The following is a 16,786-nucleotide window of genomic DNA, read 5'->3' on the forward strand; positions in this document are numbered from 1 at the left end:
ATTTACGAGGCCAGATAGCTTCCCTGACGTCATCTCCGCGCGTCCAGGGGCAAGTAAACATTTCCGCTGTGTCGCGATGGACTCAAACAAGGACGAAGCCGAGCGGTGCATTAAAATAGCCCGAAATGCGATCAGCAACGACCAACCGGATAAAGCCAGGAAGTTTCTAGAGAAGGCTCAGCGCTTGTTTCCAACAAATCAGGCCAAAAGTACGTCGAATAAACGTGTGTTTTAGCTGTGGTTATATGTGAAATGTTGGGCCATGGCTGTGAGATCGAATCAGCTAACGTTAGCATAAACCGTCTTAACGTTACACCAGCTGCTGCTGCTAACTGACACTGGTATTTGTAGTTTTTTCAGCCCCACCACCCGCATTTTCTCTAATATATATATGGATACTATTTGGCTTACATTGGTGCTTGCCTACTCGCAGTTAGCATTTACATCCTAGCTATAAGCTATAGTGCTAGCCGTTAGCTCACTATGCTCGTAAATGTACGTTACTAATAGAGCGATACTGACTTAAGCTAAGTGGCATCCTTGATTATTGTGGCTCCACTTTTTCTTTACAGGCTTATTGGAGTCGTTAGCGCAGAATGGAAAGCCTCCGGATGAGAATGGTGGTCCTGTGAACGGAGATGGACCCACTATGAGGCACCGCAGCCCCGCAGAGGAGCCTGATGCGTCCGCACAGGGGTCCACAGATTCAGCCAAACCATACACTGCCGATCAGCTGGAAGCTGTCAGAAAGTCAGTATACATATTGTCTTAATAATAATGTTACCACCCAGCTTTGTACCACAATATCCAATGAGACAGTAGAGCTGGTTAATGTTGGCAACATTACATGTTTTACTCACTACCTGATATCATGGAGAGATAACAAAATATCAGTACTATCGGAGTATGATGATCATTTCACTCAGCTGGAGTAAGTAAATTTACAAGATATACAAGATATTTCAGATAATAAGCAGCATTGAATGTAGTTATTATACATTTTATTAAAGAGACTTAAAATGAGTATAAAAACAACATAGTTGTTTTGTAAGAATATTTGGAAATGGCAAAATGCACAAAATCAAACCAAATTTATAGAAATATATCCACATTACTCCTTTGTTTTTGTTTTTTTTCACTGACCAACAGTTCTCTGTGAAACTGAGCTCACTTTGTGGCTGCAGTTGTCCAATGTTTATGGAGAGCCAACAGCATTTAGAAACACTACAAAATGAATATAATAATCTTAAAATGATCACAGTTTGCTCATTCATTGATAAGAAGTGTCATTACTTTTGTGTGTCATTACCCTTAAATATCTCAGGGGATGTATTGTTAGTTTTCTTTGTGGTTTATTCCACAATCTGCTAACCATCTGTGGTGTTTTGTCTTTTGTTGTTGTTGTTTTCATTGCAGGATTAAAAGCTGTAAAGATTACTACCAAATTCTGGGAGTTGAAAAGACTGCACCTGAGGAGGATCTTAAAAAAGCTTACAGAAAGCTGGCTCTGAAATTTCACCCCGATAAAAACCATGCACCTGGAGCCACAGAGGCATTTAAAGGTAAATTGAAAGTAATCCCGAATGCCGCACTAGATGAAACACATTAGTCAAACCTCACTAAGTGCAAATGTTTGTCTGTCTGTGGTTTTCAGCTATTGGTAATGCCTATGCTGTGCTGAGTAACGCTGAGAAACGAAGGCAGTATGACCAGTACGGAGAAGAGAGATCACACCCAAGCAGACACAGGCACCACCGTGATTTTGAAGCGGACATTTCACCCGAGGACCTCTTCAACATGTTCTTTGGTGGAGGCTTCCCATCAAGTAAGTAGAGGCCAGAAATTGTTGTACTATGGTGCAGTGCTATTACTTCAATGAGGAAAATAAACAACTTCTCAGTACAGTATTGTCACACTCTCTTAAATGCTCACAGCATGGCTCACTCACACTCGATACAAACATAGAAGCTGCTGCAGAGAAGTGAGCCCGAAGAGTCGTGTGAATACTCCTTTATCTCTTTCAGTTGTTGCGAGGTTATACCCCTACAGACATGACAGGAAATGCTTCAGAGTAAGATGCACTTTGTTCCTCTTTCACACAGGAACATGCTGCTCAGATGCACAAACATGGTTTCTATGACTGACTCACTGTCAGTATTCTTAACCTTTAAGAAGTTCACACATGTCTTTATATATATTCATACAATAATTACCCTCACAGCAAGCCAGATATGTTAACTGTGTTCTGCAGAACTGGAGTGTTAACTTAAAGGACTATGCTGGTGGTACTGAATGTTTTATGCCATGACATAAAATACTGTGTGCCTCAAAACTGACAATTTCCCAACGCATAACACACATTTTTAGAGTAGCTAGATTATCCCAATATGGCATGAAAGTAAACTGATGTTAGTTCTATTTTTTTTGTTTTTATATCTTCATGTTTTGAAAACTCCTGGTGTCCTGACATACCAAGCCAGCATTTGACTGTCAGGAGCCGTTGGGTTTTGTGTCATCAACTGCCACCGTTAGTTTTTGCACTGTCTCTCGCACTGTTGGCTCAACTCAGTCCTTCATCAGTTAGGCTGATTCAGCGTATTGACTGGGTCAGTGAGATAGAGCTGTCTTACTGGCTGTTCAGCTTCGTGAATCTTACCATGTTTTCATCTTTCAAACTTTATTGTGCCAGCTGCAATTTTTTTTTTTTAAATCATCAACATATTCTCAATTTATATTACAAACCTACGAGAAAACTGTTTTATCAGATGAACAGTGGCATAAAATGATTGTTCAGTTGCTTTATTGGCTTCTCCATAGATAATTTCCTCTCTTGTAGGCACAGCAGTGTAGCGTATATGTCAAGTTAACAGGCTGAAACCACAACTATGGTTCTTAAACCGGATCAGACAAATTACTTTTATATTTATATATATGCACAGATCTACAGATGGCTTGCTTGGTCCACCATGTTAAACATAAACTCCTGTATGTAAAAGTTGTTCCTTCTCTCTGGTTGAAAATGTGATAATCGGTGAAATCAGCTTATGTTGTAATAGGTTGGTTGAATTGAAAACCCTTTTTAATCTTAATTTTCTTTTTCTTTTTTTTTAAGGTAATGTACATGTTTACAGAAATGGAAGAATGCACTTTGCACATCATAATAGGCAAGAAAGACGAGAACAACAGAGAGATGTAAGTCCTATTTGTAACATCTGATACCGTACCATCTGATGTGTGTGTGTGTGTGTGTCCTGTAATGAAACTGTAATCAAGTGTTGTGTTTTCTCTCTGTACAGGGAGGTCTGGCTCTGTTTGTCCAGCTGATGCCCATCTTAATCCTCATCATTGTTTCTGCACTCAGCCAGATAATGGTCACGCAGCCTCCCTACAGCCTTAGCTACCGCCCGTAAGTGCGTCACCTCTTGCCAAGCTCTCTGAGGTCGTGTGAAAAGGTCTCACTGATAGTTATTATGTCTTTTCTATCACACCAGGTCAGCCGGACATATTCACAAAAGGCATACAACACACCTGAAGGTGCCTTTCTATGTTGGGGACCGTTTCAATGAAGAATATTCTGGAAATAACCTGAAGAATGTCGAGAGAAGTGTAGAAGAAGACTACATCTCTAATCTCAGAAACAACTGTTGGAAGGAGAAGCAGCAGAGTAGGTCCACAGCAGGGCTGCAACTAACAATCATTTTTATTAATGAATCAACAATGAACCAAAATTTCACAGAGCCCAAGTTTACATATTTCAATTACTTATTTTGTCTGACCACCAGTCCAAAACCCAAAGATATTCAATTTACTTTCATAGAAGGTTAAGAAAATAAGCAAATATTCACATTTGTGATGCTGGAACCAGTGAACTCTACTGGATTTTTTCCTTTTAAAACTGACCTAAATGATTAATTAATTACATTATTTTTTTGTTGATTGATTGATTAATAAACAATTAATTTGAGCTCTAGTTTACAGTCCTGTAACTGTACAGTATGACCCCTGATTTTCTGCAGGTTTTCTTTAAAAGTTTGGTGTGTTCTTAGTTCATTGTTAAAATGAAATAACAGTTCATTGCAACAGCGTACAATTAATATAACACCTGAACTATATGACTGGAAATTTCTGAGAAGGTTGATTGAGACCAACTTACAGTTTTCTGTGTCTTTGTGCTTTCAGAGGAAGGCTTACTGTATCGCGCTCGTTACTTTGGGGATTCTGAGTTGTACCAAAGGGCGCAGAGAATGGGGACTCCCAGTTGTTCCAGACTATCTGAGATTCAGGTTATACTGGATGGCTAGAAATCACTTGCACACACATGGGTAAGTCGCCTCAAACACCACAGTGACATTACAACATAATTGCTACTGTATACAGTATATGAACCGCAAAGATCACACACACTCTACATTACTGTTGACCATTTTTAAAGACATAATGTTTTTGGATTGATTTCCAACCTTCTAGGCCGCTGTTGCAATCCAGATACTAACCCATCACAGCCAGCATTTAGTCAGCTTCATTTTCGTCTGTCAGACTTATCATTCCTTGGTAATGCCTTTGCAAGCAGTGGCCGACACCTGATATTTGAAAGTCAGCTGCGTTGGCTCAGATGTCGGAGTTTCCCACAAGCACTTAAGCTACTTGAGAGCACCAATAAGAAGAGTTTTCAAATCAAGCTCTGCTCACAACTGCATTACCATGTGATGACAGGACTTTGACCAACGAAATAAAGGCAACTGATGGGTCACTGTGATGGATTACTTATCTTGAGCAAGGGTCAAGTCTCTGAAATGAACAAAAACCTTTGTTCTGCCTGGAAGGTAGGAAATCAATAAAAAAAAAAAAAACATATGATTTGAAAATTGTTGAACAGTTTTAAGCATTTTAGTTGCAGTAGTTAATTGGCTAAAACTTGTCAGTTGATCTGTTTGTTTTTGTAGCTGTTCCACTGATAGTGACTATTGCTCAAGTGACACTGATAATGAATGACTTGTGTAGAAGTTTTGTGTGTAGTTTTTTGGGGTGGGATCCAATGAAACTTCATCCTCTGTACTGCTGCATAACTATTATAAATCCCTCTGTTTTTCTCAGGTTCGTCTGTACTTGAATCAAATTAGAAGAAATCGGTCAGAGCCCACACAAATTGGAGCATCTTTCTGCAGCAAACCAAGAGAATCAAACATGCCTTACGCGCAGTGGGCAGCAGACCTCATCAGGGAACCTCTCTGCAACTCGGTGTAGATTGACTTCCTGTAGAACTGTGAGAAGCTTTGAGTTGACGACTGATATTTTCTTACTTTTAGCGTCTTCTGGAACGGTGAGAGTCCGCTGGGCGTCACGGTGGAAAGTAAGAGCATAGTTGTCTATTTGAATGGTAAACAAAGCTGCTAAGATTAAGCTTTCTCTGTCCCAATCTTTTTGTTTTCCTTAAACATTTTTGAGAAACCTCATGGCCTTCTCATAGACAGGTGTCTGAGCCACTCACAAGGAAAGTGTGTAATTTTTATAGTTCTTACCATTGTAAATATTCATTTTACTTTTAACAGTGCAGGGTTTATTGGAGTTAATATCATTTACTATAATGTTATTATGTGGATTTGCTTGTAGCCTGTTGGATCATAAGTATTGAAAATCATTGCACAAGTAAAAGTAAACCATATTTATTAAATTAACATGCTAAAATTGTATAAAAGTTTCTTTGAATTAAATTTGTCTGATGAATGACTGGTGTATATTTCCTCTTTAAAAACACATTCAGCCACACACACACACACACACACACACACACACACACTTATGACAAGTTGCTTATGAGTTAGAAGAGAACTGTCACAGCAAATTAATGGAAAATAATTTATTCAGGTTTTTTAAAAGTTGTTAAAAACACGCAAGTTTCAGATGATAATATTTGACTATCAAATACATGATTCATTCCCTTAAGGGTGTGACTGTACATTCACAGGTAAGACACTAACTCATGTTCAAACATGAGTCTTCACTTTTCAGTCACCTGTAACCAGGTGAATAGCTGCCATGAGACATAAGTCGGTTCCAGAGAAACCTTGTGATACAGCAACAGACAGGAACATGTTGTCAGTGCTGTTTGACATGTGTAGAATTACATTTTATTACAGAGACAGTACTTGACCCACCAGCCTCTTTTCATGAGTTGAGTTCAGCTTATCAGTAGCAGGAGTGCTTGGTCAGCAGCACTCCTCAATCAGCAGCTCCCCTGAACAATATAGTTTCTTCTTGATAGCCCTGAAGCTCGTACTCAGCCTCAGAGTGTGTCTGTGCCTTGGAGATGATGCCGGTGTCTGCGGGGACTTGCTTCCCTTGAAGAGCTTCTGAACCTTTGGCCACAGCCCGCTGGACTCAAACCTCAGCACCAGGGTCACATGAAAGGTCGGGACCAGGGTTGAATCTACTGCTATTTGATCCACAGTACATAGGGAGTCCTGGTCCCCCCTGTCCACGCACAGGTCTATGAGTGCTCCCCTGAGGCCGCAGGGCTCACTGACAGCCAGGTGGAGCAGCTCTTGGCTGATATTGTGCAGAAGGCAGTCGGGTAAGATGAGTTTGGAGCAGCCCAGGATGTGTGATGCATCGTTGAGACTTTGTGTGATGGTGGTCACAACCTCTGTAGCCAGAGTCTCCTCCAAGGGGTAACAAAAGAAACTGCTCTCTGACTCTGTCAGGAACTCATCTGACACAGATCCTACAAAAAAAAGGAATAGAGGTTACAGTCTTGTGTAGCAGTGCAAGATTCACTCTAAACTTTTTTTATTCTGTTTTCTGATGATAAAAACAGATGGGTCATCAGTAAATGCATCTGCCCCCCTCTTTTTTTTGTACCCCTTTGTGTGCTCTCTCTTTTTACAGTTGCAAAAAAAATACTGTGTGATTCAACCCAAACAAAAGACAAAAGAGCCCCCTATGACAAAAGCCTGCAGCACTCACCAGTTTCACTCCTGCAGCACTGATGATCTGTTGTGACTCTCTGACTGATCCCCTTCAGCTCAGTCAGCCTGTGCAGCAGACTGCCCCAGGACAGCCGCTGCGAAACCCTGTTGTCCTCCGCCGGGGATGGAGGAAAGCTGCCGTCCAGGGAAAGATTGCAAGAAGACATTTTCTAAAACAAAATAACAACAACAAAAAAGAAGATCTGATTGTTAAAAAAAAATTAAAAAGTGCAAAGGTATCCTCAAACAGTAGGCCCCCCCTCTTGAGCCAGACCAGCTGGAAAACACAGTCTGCAACAATGGAACAAAGCATTAAATACCCAAGCCAGAAGACTCCGCCCATTGTAATTCTCAACCAATCAGGTTGCAGCTCACGTCCTCATCTCTCTACCCTGCCTGGTAACATTTTTGGTCCCCTTTGATGAGGCAAAGGCCAGACCCCTGTCCGACCCCCAACCCAACTCGTCTACATAGTTCATGTTGTTGTAAAAATAATAAAAAATAATTTGCTAAATGTGAAATTAAACCAATTAAATTCAACTCTATCAACGTCCGTCGCTTGGATGGCATGACAATAAAAAGACACACCCCCTCGGCTTTTTAGCAACTTGGACAAAAATCATGATGTGAGAGATGTTGAAAGATTTATCCCTGTGAATGAAAGACAGCCCAGACTGGCACGTTTCGCACGTAGGCTGCGTATTTGTCATGAAATGATCGGGAAATGGGACCGCATGAATCCTGCAGTGTTTTTAAAACGATGCATCCAAACCAGGATTCAGTTTATGTTAACAAACTTTTTGTGTTCAAACTCGAAGAAAGCTAAAATTAATTGAGCTGCAGACACAATTAATTTAGTGATATTATCTTAGCAACACAATAATGAGCTATTGTGATCATAACATTCAAGTTATCAGAATTATTAGAGCTCTCGACATTCTAAATTAAAAAATGATTAGTAACGCATAATTAGGCTAATTGATGACTCACGTATTAGTTATTTTTGGTAAGTTTCTGACTTATGTGACGACGTTGTGTGTTGGTCGTTTATTCACTTCTTTCTGCAACCAATTGAAGGTTTTATTACCAGAGAGACAAAGGAGCTTGTTAAAACGTTTGTACGGGTGTACATGTAGGTATTTTGGGGGTAGATGTGTTTAAATATAGGCAAACATTTTGTTTAATGTGTTTGCTTGAGTTGTGTGAGAGCGTTTCTGATCGTTTTGATCATTTGATTAGTTTGACATTTTAAGACAATCTATTGTTCTGATAGAGATATGCGTCAATAAACTATCCGATCTGTGAAAACAACTCTCACACTTCTGACTCGACTTCAAACACGTACACACACACACCATCCCCCCACTTCCCAAAAAGACTTGCTCAGGAGCTAAGGTGACATCATCAACTTTTCCTTTAACTCTCACATGTTTACAGTATGTTTGTCTGGGTTTTTTCCCTTATTTCCACATCTACAGGAACAGTTCCTGTATCCAAGCTGATCCAAGTCATTTCATGTTGTCACCATTGTGGTCTGCTAAAGCTGAAATATTCCATTGTGTTTTCTTGTGACAGACTTGAACAAATGAAAAACCAACAAGTCTTGCCACACAGTTAACTTTTTTTTTCTATTCTAGATCCTTTATAAGCAAACTAAAGCTGGTAATTTTTACTCAACAAGAGTTATCTTCTTCAAACTCACATTGCAAACACTGAATCCCACAGAAATTCCTTTTAATCTTGTATATTTCCAAATATATCAAATATTTGAATATTTGAGACTGGACAGGAATATATAGCATCATAGTTTATAGACGGATTAGGGATTTTAGGATACAAAAGATACTTATGATAGATATGTTGTGACAGTCCTTATGGGTCAAGTGTAATGCAGAGAATATCCAGATGATGGCCTCACTGCACCACCTTTAAATGACACAATGGAGCGTGTAACCCAGTGTGGTGTGTATGTGTTTGCCTGTTTTTGTGTAAAATGCTTGATTGCACCTATTGTTTTGAGCGTATGTGCCCATGAACACTTTGGCATGCATCGGTCCTTGTACACTTTGTGCAAAGAAAAGAAAAAATGCACTTTAAAGATCAAAATTGTGTTTTTCTACATCTTTAATGTGTCTCAGCATGCTATTTATGGATGGACGATCTCTCACTTTAACTGCAGGTTTGAGCTTCTACACTACAATGTTTGGGGTAAAGCATTATTTGTGCCATGTCATGGAAAAAAACATAAAAATGGAAAAGGGGAAATAAAGCGTGACAGGCTCTGTGTTTTACAATTCAAACAGGCCTCAGAGAGCTGTTAGGCTGGCTTGCCTCAGGCTATGTAATTCATGTATAATAAATCTACTACCAAATGGATTGTTAAGAATGGATTTTTTTTTTCTGGAGCAATTTGCTTTAATCTGAGGTGCAGCGGAGTGAACCTTTGGCACCTTTATTTTTCATTCCGAAGAACTATTTGTCTCAGTAATTGGGGTGAAATAACCAGAGCAATTATGAGACACGAAAGTGGAGAATTTACACCTAAATTAGTTCAGATGCAACCTTCTTCTCCAGACTCCTTTTGAATATGCTCATGTTGTTAATTAATTCAGCCAGGGGTAAAAGGGTCCCAGGGTTGTGTTTGCCAGGCAGTAGCTATAGCAACAACATGCTGTTGTGAGCAGGGTTCATCTCGCTGAGACGACTGAGATGTTTTGTTGAAGAAGCTACAGTGGAACAAACTTGGATGCCTTGTTAAAAGTGGGCCGGTGTCAGCAGCAGTGATTCCAGTAAGAGACGAATAACAGTATCAAACCACCTCAGTGGTAAATATCACACAATCTCTTATTACTCTGTCATCTGAGCCCTGTGTGTATCTAAAAAAAACATTTTTACCCATTTTGGCTTTGTGCGCCTGCGTCACCTGGAGTTGGAGCTGGGACAACGTTCCATTTAGGTTTTGATTTATTGCAGGAGGAAGCAGAAACAGACCCGCAATCTCAGGGGGAGCACGAGAAACTGTGATGTTTGGCATGTTTTGCTGAGACGCAATCTTCGTTATCAAAGCATTAACTCTTAACACACCACTTTCAAATTTACATGGAATATTAGCTTAATGCAAAGTTGGGCTTTTCATTTTTGGCTGACCTTGTGTTAGAAATAAAGCCGTTTCGATTTTTTTGGCAAATTAGGGAAAGTGGACTTCTATGTCTTTTAGTGAAACATTATTTATGAGCTAAGGTTTAAAGGACCAGTATGTAAAATTTAGGGGGATCTATTGGCAGGAATGGGATATAATATTCATAAGTATGTTTTCATTAGTGTATAATATATAATTAGTGTATAATAATTATATAATCCTGAAAATAAGAATTGTTGTGTTTTCATTACCTTAGAATGAACCCTTTATATCTAAATCGGGAGCGGGTCCTCTTCCATGGATCCCGCCATGTTTCTATGGTAACCCAGAACAGACAAACACTGGCTCTAGAGAGAGCCTCTCACTTTTTTTTTTTTAGTTTCGTGGCCACCATAGGTTCTCCTACACACTTGAAAGGGGAGGAGGGGTAGGAGAAGGCTATTAAGATGGTTGCAATCTGCAACCTCACTGCTTGATGCCACTAAATCCTACACACTGGTCCTTTAACAAACTGACACAGCCTTTTGACACGCAGTCATATTTTAAAACAATGTTCTCCAAACTCAGCTACGATATCATTAAGAAAACCAACCTAATTAATACCAATTTCACACAGTATTAAATAGCCTTAAAGAGTGAAGTGCGTGGCTACAATTTAAGAGACTCACATCCATATAGTCGACTTTCTACAAAGTGTTTTGATGCATTTATATACTGTTTCTGCTTCTTTTATACACATATCAGGAGATTCACATATGTACTGTACATACTGAATGCAAATGTATTCCCCCTAGAACAAGGTATTACCATTTCTCCCCCTCTGACTACCAACTTGACATAAAATACCCAAAGGAACAGGATTATTTGTAGTTTCCATTTTGTTTTGCTGTGCCTGAGAATGAGCCTGATTATTGATATTGATTGAATGTCATTAGACTGAGAGGCTGCATTGCTAAGTGATAGGTGCCGGAGTAAGAAAGTCAATGCATACATGATGAACTGTAACCACATGACATCAGACAGAGAAAAAGATCCCGATCATTATTTATAAGTACTCTTACCGTGACTTGGACTTGAGTGAAGCTATCTCTCATTTTAGAACCATATGCATTATTTATCAGTGCAGCCAATGTTATGCTTTTTGTGTTTGGTTTTGAATTAAACAAGACTTGGTGGGCTGTTGTGACTGCTCTCTGAATCTTAAATCAGTCTGTATATCAGCCATGTTGACCATATTTTACGGGACAGATATCAGATGCAAGTTATAGATTGTGTCCTTTAAGCTTGATTAACGCTGTCAATTTAAACTCTAATATTTGTTAATATACAAATATTAGGGGGGTAATGCATTCAAATGTTTTAAGGGGACACAGTTTCATAACTTTACATGAGCAGTTTTATCTCCTTATGAAGTCAGTAACTTATTGTTATATAAAACAAGTTTGTTGTCAACTGTGAAATTTTGATCATAAAATGTAAAGATACAGTGGCAGATTTTGAATTTTGAGTTTTGTGATAAAGACTTTAAATGATGATGGTAGACACTAGACTGAAAGTGTTTTTAGAAGTCAATTATCTACTGTAAGATTTCACCTGAGGGTTTGTGCCTAATAGATAGTTATAGACACATACTAAGAAAAACAAATACAGAAAAGCGAATTTCTAAATGAAACATGCCCCCTTAAAGAACCAGCATGTAGGATATAGCAGCATCTAGCGGTGAGGTTGCAGATTGCAACCAACTGAATACCCCAACAGTGGCTGCAAAACTCATGAAAAAAGTGAAAGGTCCTCTCTGGAGCCAGTGTTTGGTTTGTCTGTTCTGGGCTACTGTAGAAACATGGCGGTACAACATGGCGGGCTCTGCGGAAGAGGACCCGCTATGTAGATATAAAGGGCTCATTCTAAGGTTACAAAAACACGACAATTCTTATTTTCAGGTGATTATACACTAATTAAAACATACTTATGAATATTATATTCTATTTCTGCCAAGTCTTTTCCTCTAGATGCCACTAAATCCTACACACTGCACCTTTAAGTTGAATGGGTATGACGTCCTTGCTATACTGTAAATTATAGCTATTTCTTATTTCTTACAAGTATTTAATTTTTATGATAACCTTCTTGAGGTTTGCAAAAACTTAAAGGATTTCATCCAGACATGTTTCAAGATATATAACAATGTACTCTGCTTTGAATAATAATTTGTGTCTAATATGGTTTTTCCACAAAGAATTACATTATTTCGTTAAAATCATTAAAATGATATCTACTCCTTCTTTCATTTAATATTGAAGAATCTATTAATATGTATAAATATTGTTAACCTCACAAGTTTAACCACTTGACACAAGATGCCTCCTACTTCAGTAAAAAGTCCATTCTGAGTGTATGTGCGCTGGAGACTTAAGTTATTGTGTAAGTTGAACAGTGGACCATGACTGGGTCCAAACTAGTTGTGATATCACAAATCCTGCTCACTGGACTCACACCCTAAACTCAGCTTTTCGGTGGGCATGGAGAAACTTTCTACTTTCAGCAGATGAATGTGACAACAGCCTTCTAGTGTTAAACTCTGTACAAACATCATTCTGCACAGTGAAGCTCAAACATCCAACTGAAGGAACTAGGAGAAAAACACATTTTTGAGTGGCCCGTGGCTACCAATCATTATCTTGTATCTAGCCATGTCAGGCGCCTGTTCTTGATTACAAGTTTTGTTAATAAGCATCATCTGATCTTTACATGTCCCCCCCCTGCAGCCATCATCCAGCCATCACTATTAGACCCCCTCCCTTTGCTTCACAAAGACCTGGAGAAACCACGTTCACATGACTGACAGAGTATTCTTTCCCCAGCTTTTATAAGGAGATTACCTGAAACTCCCTATGGCTCTGTGACTCTATAGGATTACCTTTTTTTTTTCTTCAACTGGCTGCCATAAATGAGATGAACATTGTTGGCCTCCCTTTTTTTTTGCCCTCCTCTCCCTCTGGATCCGCACTCTCTTGACTGTCACATCACATCTGTCTGTGGGTTCATGACCAGGCATGTGGCTGACTCCCAGTGCAGCAGCTTCAGGGTTTTCAACTAATATATGCCTTAATAATGAATAATGTTAATCACACTGCTATTTTACTTCAGTTAACTCATTGCTATTAGTTTGATTACTATCAGTGAGAATAAGGCCTCAGTATGACTACACAGAGCATTAGTTTCTAGCCATGAATACACAGTGAGGACGTGCAGGACAGTCCAGTCCAAACCAGTTGCTTATGTAAATTTGCTGCTTTTACCCATCTGAGACTAGTTTGTGTTGTGGAAAATGAGCATACATGCATTGTGTCTGGATAAAGATATGCTGTGTTGCTTTCAGACGCTCATTTTATCACATCCCAATATCTGCATGATGCTGCTTGTGTGTGTATGTGTGTGTATGTGTGTTCAATTTAAACAACTTCCCCCCTCTTTGTCTTTCCTCATGAACTTGATTGCATTCAGCCGAGAGATTAGACGACGCTGTGTCTCGTGCCTGCCTTTATTAAAAGGGCCTCAAAAACACTCTTTTCAGGATGAAATAAAGAAGGCATCAGTTAATCCAGCATTTCAATTACAAGCTGTCATTCAGCGTGTGTCTCTGGGGACTGGCTGAGGCCGCAGCAGGAGAAAGATACAGTCAGATAGGATGGCACAATGTAAATGCTCTGCTTCCCAGTAATACATCAGAAAACATGGACATTATCTGTAGGACATCAGAACACAGAGGAGCAGAGAGCAACAGTGTACTAATCGACACAAACCTCCTTGTTGTGTTGTCTATTAATCAATCCAGCTTTCAGAGCTGCAGCACAGACTTCACTTTTACACTTTTCCAGCTTTACGAAATATTACTATCCATTTTTTTCCCAGGTATGTTTCATTGTTGAAACACCTGTGTAGTCTAATCAATGATCAATATACTTAATTCCAGACCACAAGCTCATCATAATTCCATATAATAGCCCTGCAGCTAATACTAAATAATTTGTGTGTCATTAAATGTTCAGACTGTGTCAGAGAGGTGTTGATTTAAGTCAGTGGTAGGACTTTTTACACAGCAGGCACGTGCGATATCTGGATATAATTAATGACATTAATTATGGCAGCATTGCATGTCGGTGTTCCAGTTCCACGTTCCTGGTGTTTTGCGTGCTGGTTTGCTGGGATATTAAAATGGGACAAAAGGGAGCCACCGTTAATGTGAAATGAAAAAAGACCTTATTGTCATTGTACGACAAAATGCAGTTTACCATCTAACCACAGAATGCAAACAGAAGCAAAAGTGCATAAAGATGAATAAATGTACGTGATGAACAATAAAGCAATACATAAAATGTACAGTGTTAGGGAATGCATCTATATGTCAGCAATGCCAAAGTAATGCTGATGTAAGTTTGTTACATTATGATAAAAACGTAAACCCAAAATATTGTTTTGTGTTTGGTACAAAAAATATCTATGGTGGACAAATTTATGATGTCCAGACTCAGTGCAGGAGCTTTTTTCAAGTAAAAAGGCAAGATATTCTGCTGCTTCATTTATGCTGTAAATATTATTACAAACCCTAAAATTAGTAACTTGTCACCAGACTAATGATAAATGGATTGAGGGTTGATAAATGAACAAATATTATATTCACATTTAACTTCACAATGCATCTTGAAAGCAGTTTTTCAGATTTTTTTTGCACTCTGGTTAATATGAAATTATTCTAATCCACACAGTGAAATGGAACATTTATAGATATATTTATACATTTTGCATACAGTTACATCTTGTGTGCACATGCAAGTAGCGCATCATCGATTCATCTGTCGACTCAATCATTCGTTCAGTCGTTTGGTCCATAAAATGTCAAAAAAAATTGTGAGAAATGTCAATCACTGTTTCCCAAAGCCCAAGGATGGCCCCAAATGTCTTCTTTTGTCCACACAGTCCAAACCCAAAGATATTCAGTTTACTATAAGACTAAATCAACCAGAAAGTATTCATATTTGAGAAGCTGGAATCAGGGAATGCAGGGAGTCACGTGACATAGGGAAGTGCAGCTTGTAAACATCGATTTCAACATAAAAATGTAAATAAGTCTGTCAAGTATTTATAGGAACATACAGTAGTGTGCACCAGGATTGACCACATCCTCTAATAGGCTCAGGCTCTCTCTCTCTCTCTCTCTCTCTCTCTCTCTCTCTCTCTCTCCCTCTCTCTCTCTCGCTCGCTCTCTCTCTCTCTCTCTCTTTCTGCCAGCAGCAGAAGGAGCATCCTATAGGCTAATCAGTTGATAGTTTTCATTCCAGTCTCAGCATCCTCCTCCTCCTCCTCCTTCTCTCCAGAAGAGGACAGCCGGTGCGCGTCAGGTGTTTTTGTCCGCTACCATGGTGGAAATTACGGATATTGTGTGCCTTCTCGTCCCGCTGGCGATGCTCGTGGGCTCTACCTTCCAGACCGACGTGAAGAGCGTCAAAGAGGCGGAAAACAGGGGGAATTTCATGGAAGACGAACAGTGGCTGTCCACCATTTCACAGTACAGCCGCAAGATCAAGCACTGGAATCGCTTCAGAGACGTAAGTCCGCGGCGTTGACTGAGAGATGCGCGGTAATGCGGTAGAAGATGCGCTGATTGGGGAAACACTCACTGCCATTTAGAAACAGTAATAATAATAGTTAGCACACACTTTCTTAGCCTTAGGATACACACAAAGTTGGCGCTGTTGTTGATACACAACTCACACGGGGGAAAAAAAACCGCACACACTTTAGATTGTATGTTTCAAAATGAGAAAATATCCGAACATAATCGCCGTGCGGGTCTGTTTTTGTGTGGTCAAAACATATATTCATGATTTACATGAGGCATAATGTCATAAGAAGATATAATAAGGAAGGATTGTGTTTACAGTGTTCACAACATGCCTTATTTATCATGAATGCCATCTGCATGTACCCTACATTTTTAGCCTGATTTTGTTTTTGAAGGATTACTCAAAGTATATGGTATATTATGTGAGATGTATAGTTTGGGAGAATGGCAAATGTTAAACACCAACTGGACATTTTACTTTTCTAACTTCTTCCTCAAAATTCAGGGTGTCCACGGTGATATTTAATCGGAGAGGTCAAATGAGAGGGGACAAGCTTTCCCATGTCAGGTCACATTAAAGCCACGGTTGCAAATACAAGCTGCGTAAAGGCTACTATACTCTCCCTATTTTTAGTGTATAGGCCCTTTGTTAATTAAGCAATTAATGTTTTAGTCTCCTTTGCACAGCAGGAGCAGTATAGACCTATTCCATCACCCTGCCTCTAATATGGGTTACCTCAGGATTGTGTCCCGGGAGATCTCACAAACAAGAGAATTAAGCAATTAGAGCAGAGGGGCGGAGATTGATTGATGTGCATATTCACCTACTGAACAGACTGAACTGGGTTGCAGGGATTGATTAAAGCCTGCAGGGTATGCGTGGTGATGTATTGCTGTGTCTGCGAATGTATGGATGTAGTTTTGCTTTCAGCGCTGTGAAATGATTACTAATGATCCCAATAGGATTTGGACAATAGTGCAGCAAGATTAGGTTCCATATGAATCCTGTTAATTGGGTTTTAATTGATCCGGGGTGGTTACCACTGCATGTGATAGATA

General features: G+C 39.4%; 3 protein-coding genes across 4 annotated transcripts in view; 2 read left to right on the forward strand and 1 right to left on the reverse strand.

The window, feature by feature from the left end:
• The first annotated feature begins 12 nt into the window (after nucleotides 1–12).
• dnajb12a (DnaJ heat shock protein family (Hsp40) member B12a) lies at nucleotides 13–5,724 on the forward strand. The gene is made up of 9 exons (XM_044372384.1): nucleotides 13–209; nucleotides 573–750; nucleotides 1,417–1,562; nucleotides 1,655–1,825; nucleotides 3,113–3,192; nucleotides 3,297–3,406; nucleotides 3,492–3,664; nucleotides 4,180–4,322; nucleotides 5,095–5,724. The coding sequence occupies exons 1-8, from the start codon at nucleotides 77–79 to the stop codon at nucleotides 4,299–4,301; spliced, it is 1,113 nt and encodes a 370-aa protein (XP_044228319.1). The 5' UTR covers nucleotides 13–76; the 3' UTR covers nucleotides 4,302–4,322; nucleotides 5,095–5,724.
• Nucleotides 5,437–7,309, reverse strand: LOC122996747 (DNA damage-inducible transcript 4 protein-like). Its single transcript, XM_044372388.1, has 2 exons — nucleotides 6,964–7,309; nucleotides 5,437–6,721 (listed from the first exon to the last, which is right to left on the reverse strand). The coding sequence occupies exons 1-2, from the start codon at nucleotides 7,130–7,132 to the stop codon at nucleotides 6,207–6,209; spliced, it is 684 nt and encodes a 227-aa protein (XP_044228323.1). The 5' UTR covers nucleotides 7,133–7,309; the 3' UTR covers nucleotides 5,437–6,206.
• Nucleotides 7,310–15,395: 8,086 nt separating this feature from the next.
• The window catches only part of spock2 (SPARC (osteonectin), cwcv and kazal like domains proteoglycan 2), a 31,739-nt gene continuing 30,348 nt past the window's right edge, over nucleotides 15,396–16,786 (forward strand). For both annotated transcript variants that reach the window (XM_044371929.1, XM_044371930.1), the window contains exon 1: nucleotides 15,396–15,710. In XM_044371929.1, the coding sequence (XP_044227864.1) occupies nucleotides 15,522–15,710 (189 nt within the window). In that variant the 5' untranslated portion in view covers nucleotides 15,396–15,521. The remainder of the gene's footprint in view (nucleotides 15,711–16,786) is intronic.

The sequence above is a fragment of the Thunnus albacares genome, chromosome 14 (assembly GCF_914725855.1).
Source record: "Thunnus albacares chromosome 14, fThuAlb1.1, whole genome shotgun sequence".
NCBI lineage: Eukaryota > Metazoa > Chordata > Actinopteri > Scombriformes > Scombridae > Thunnus > Thunnus albacares.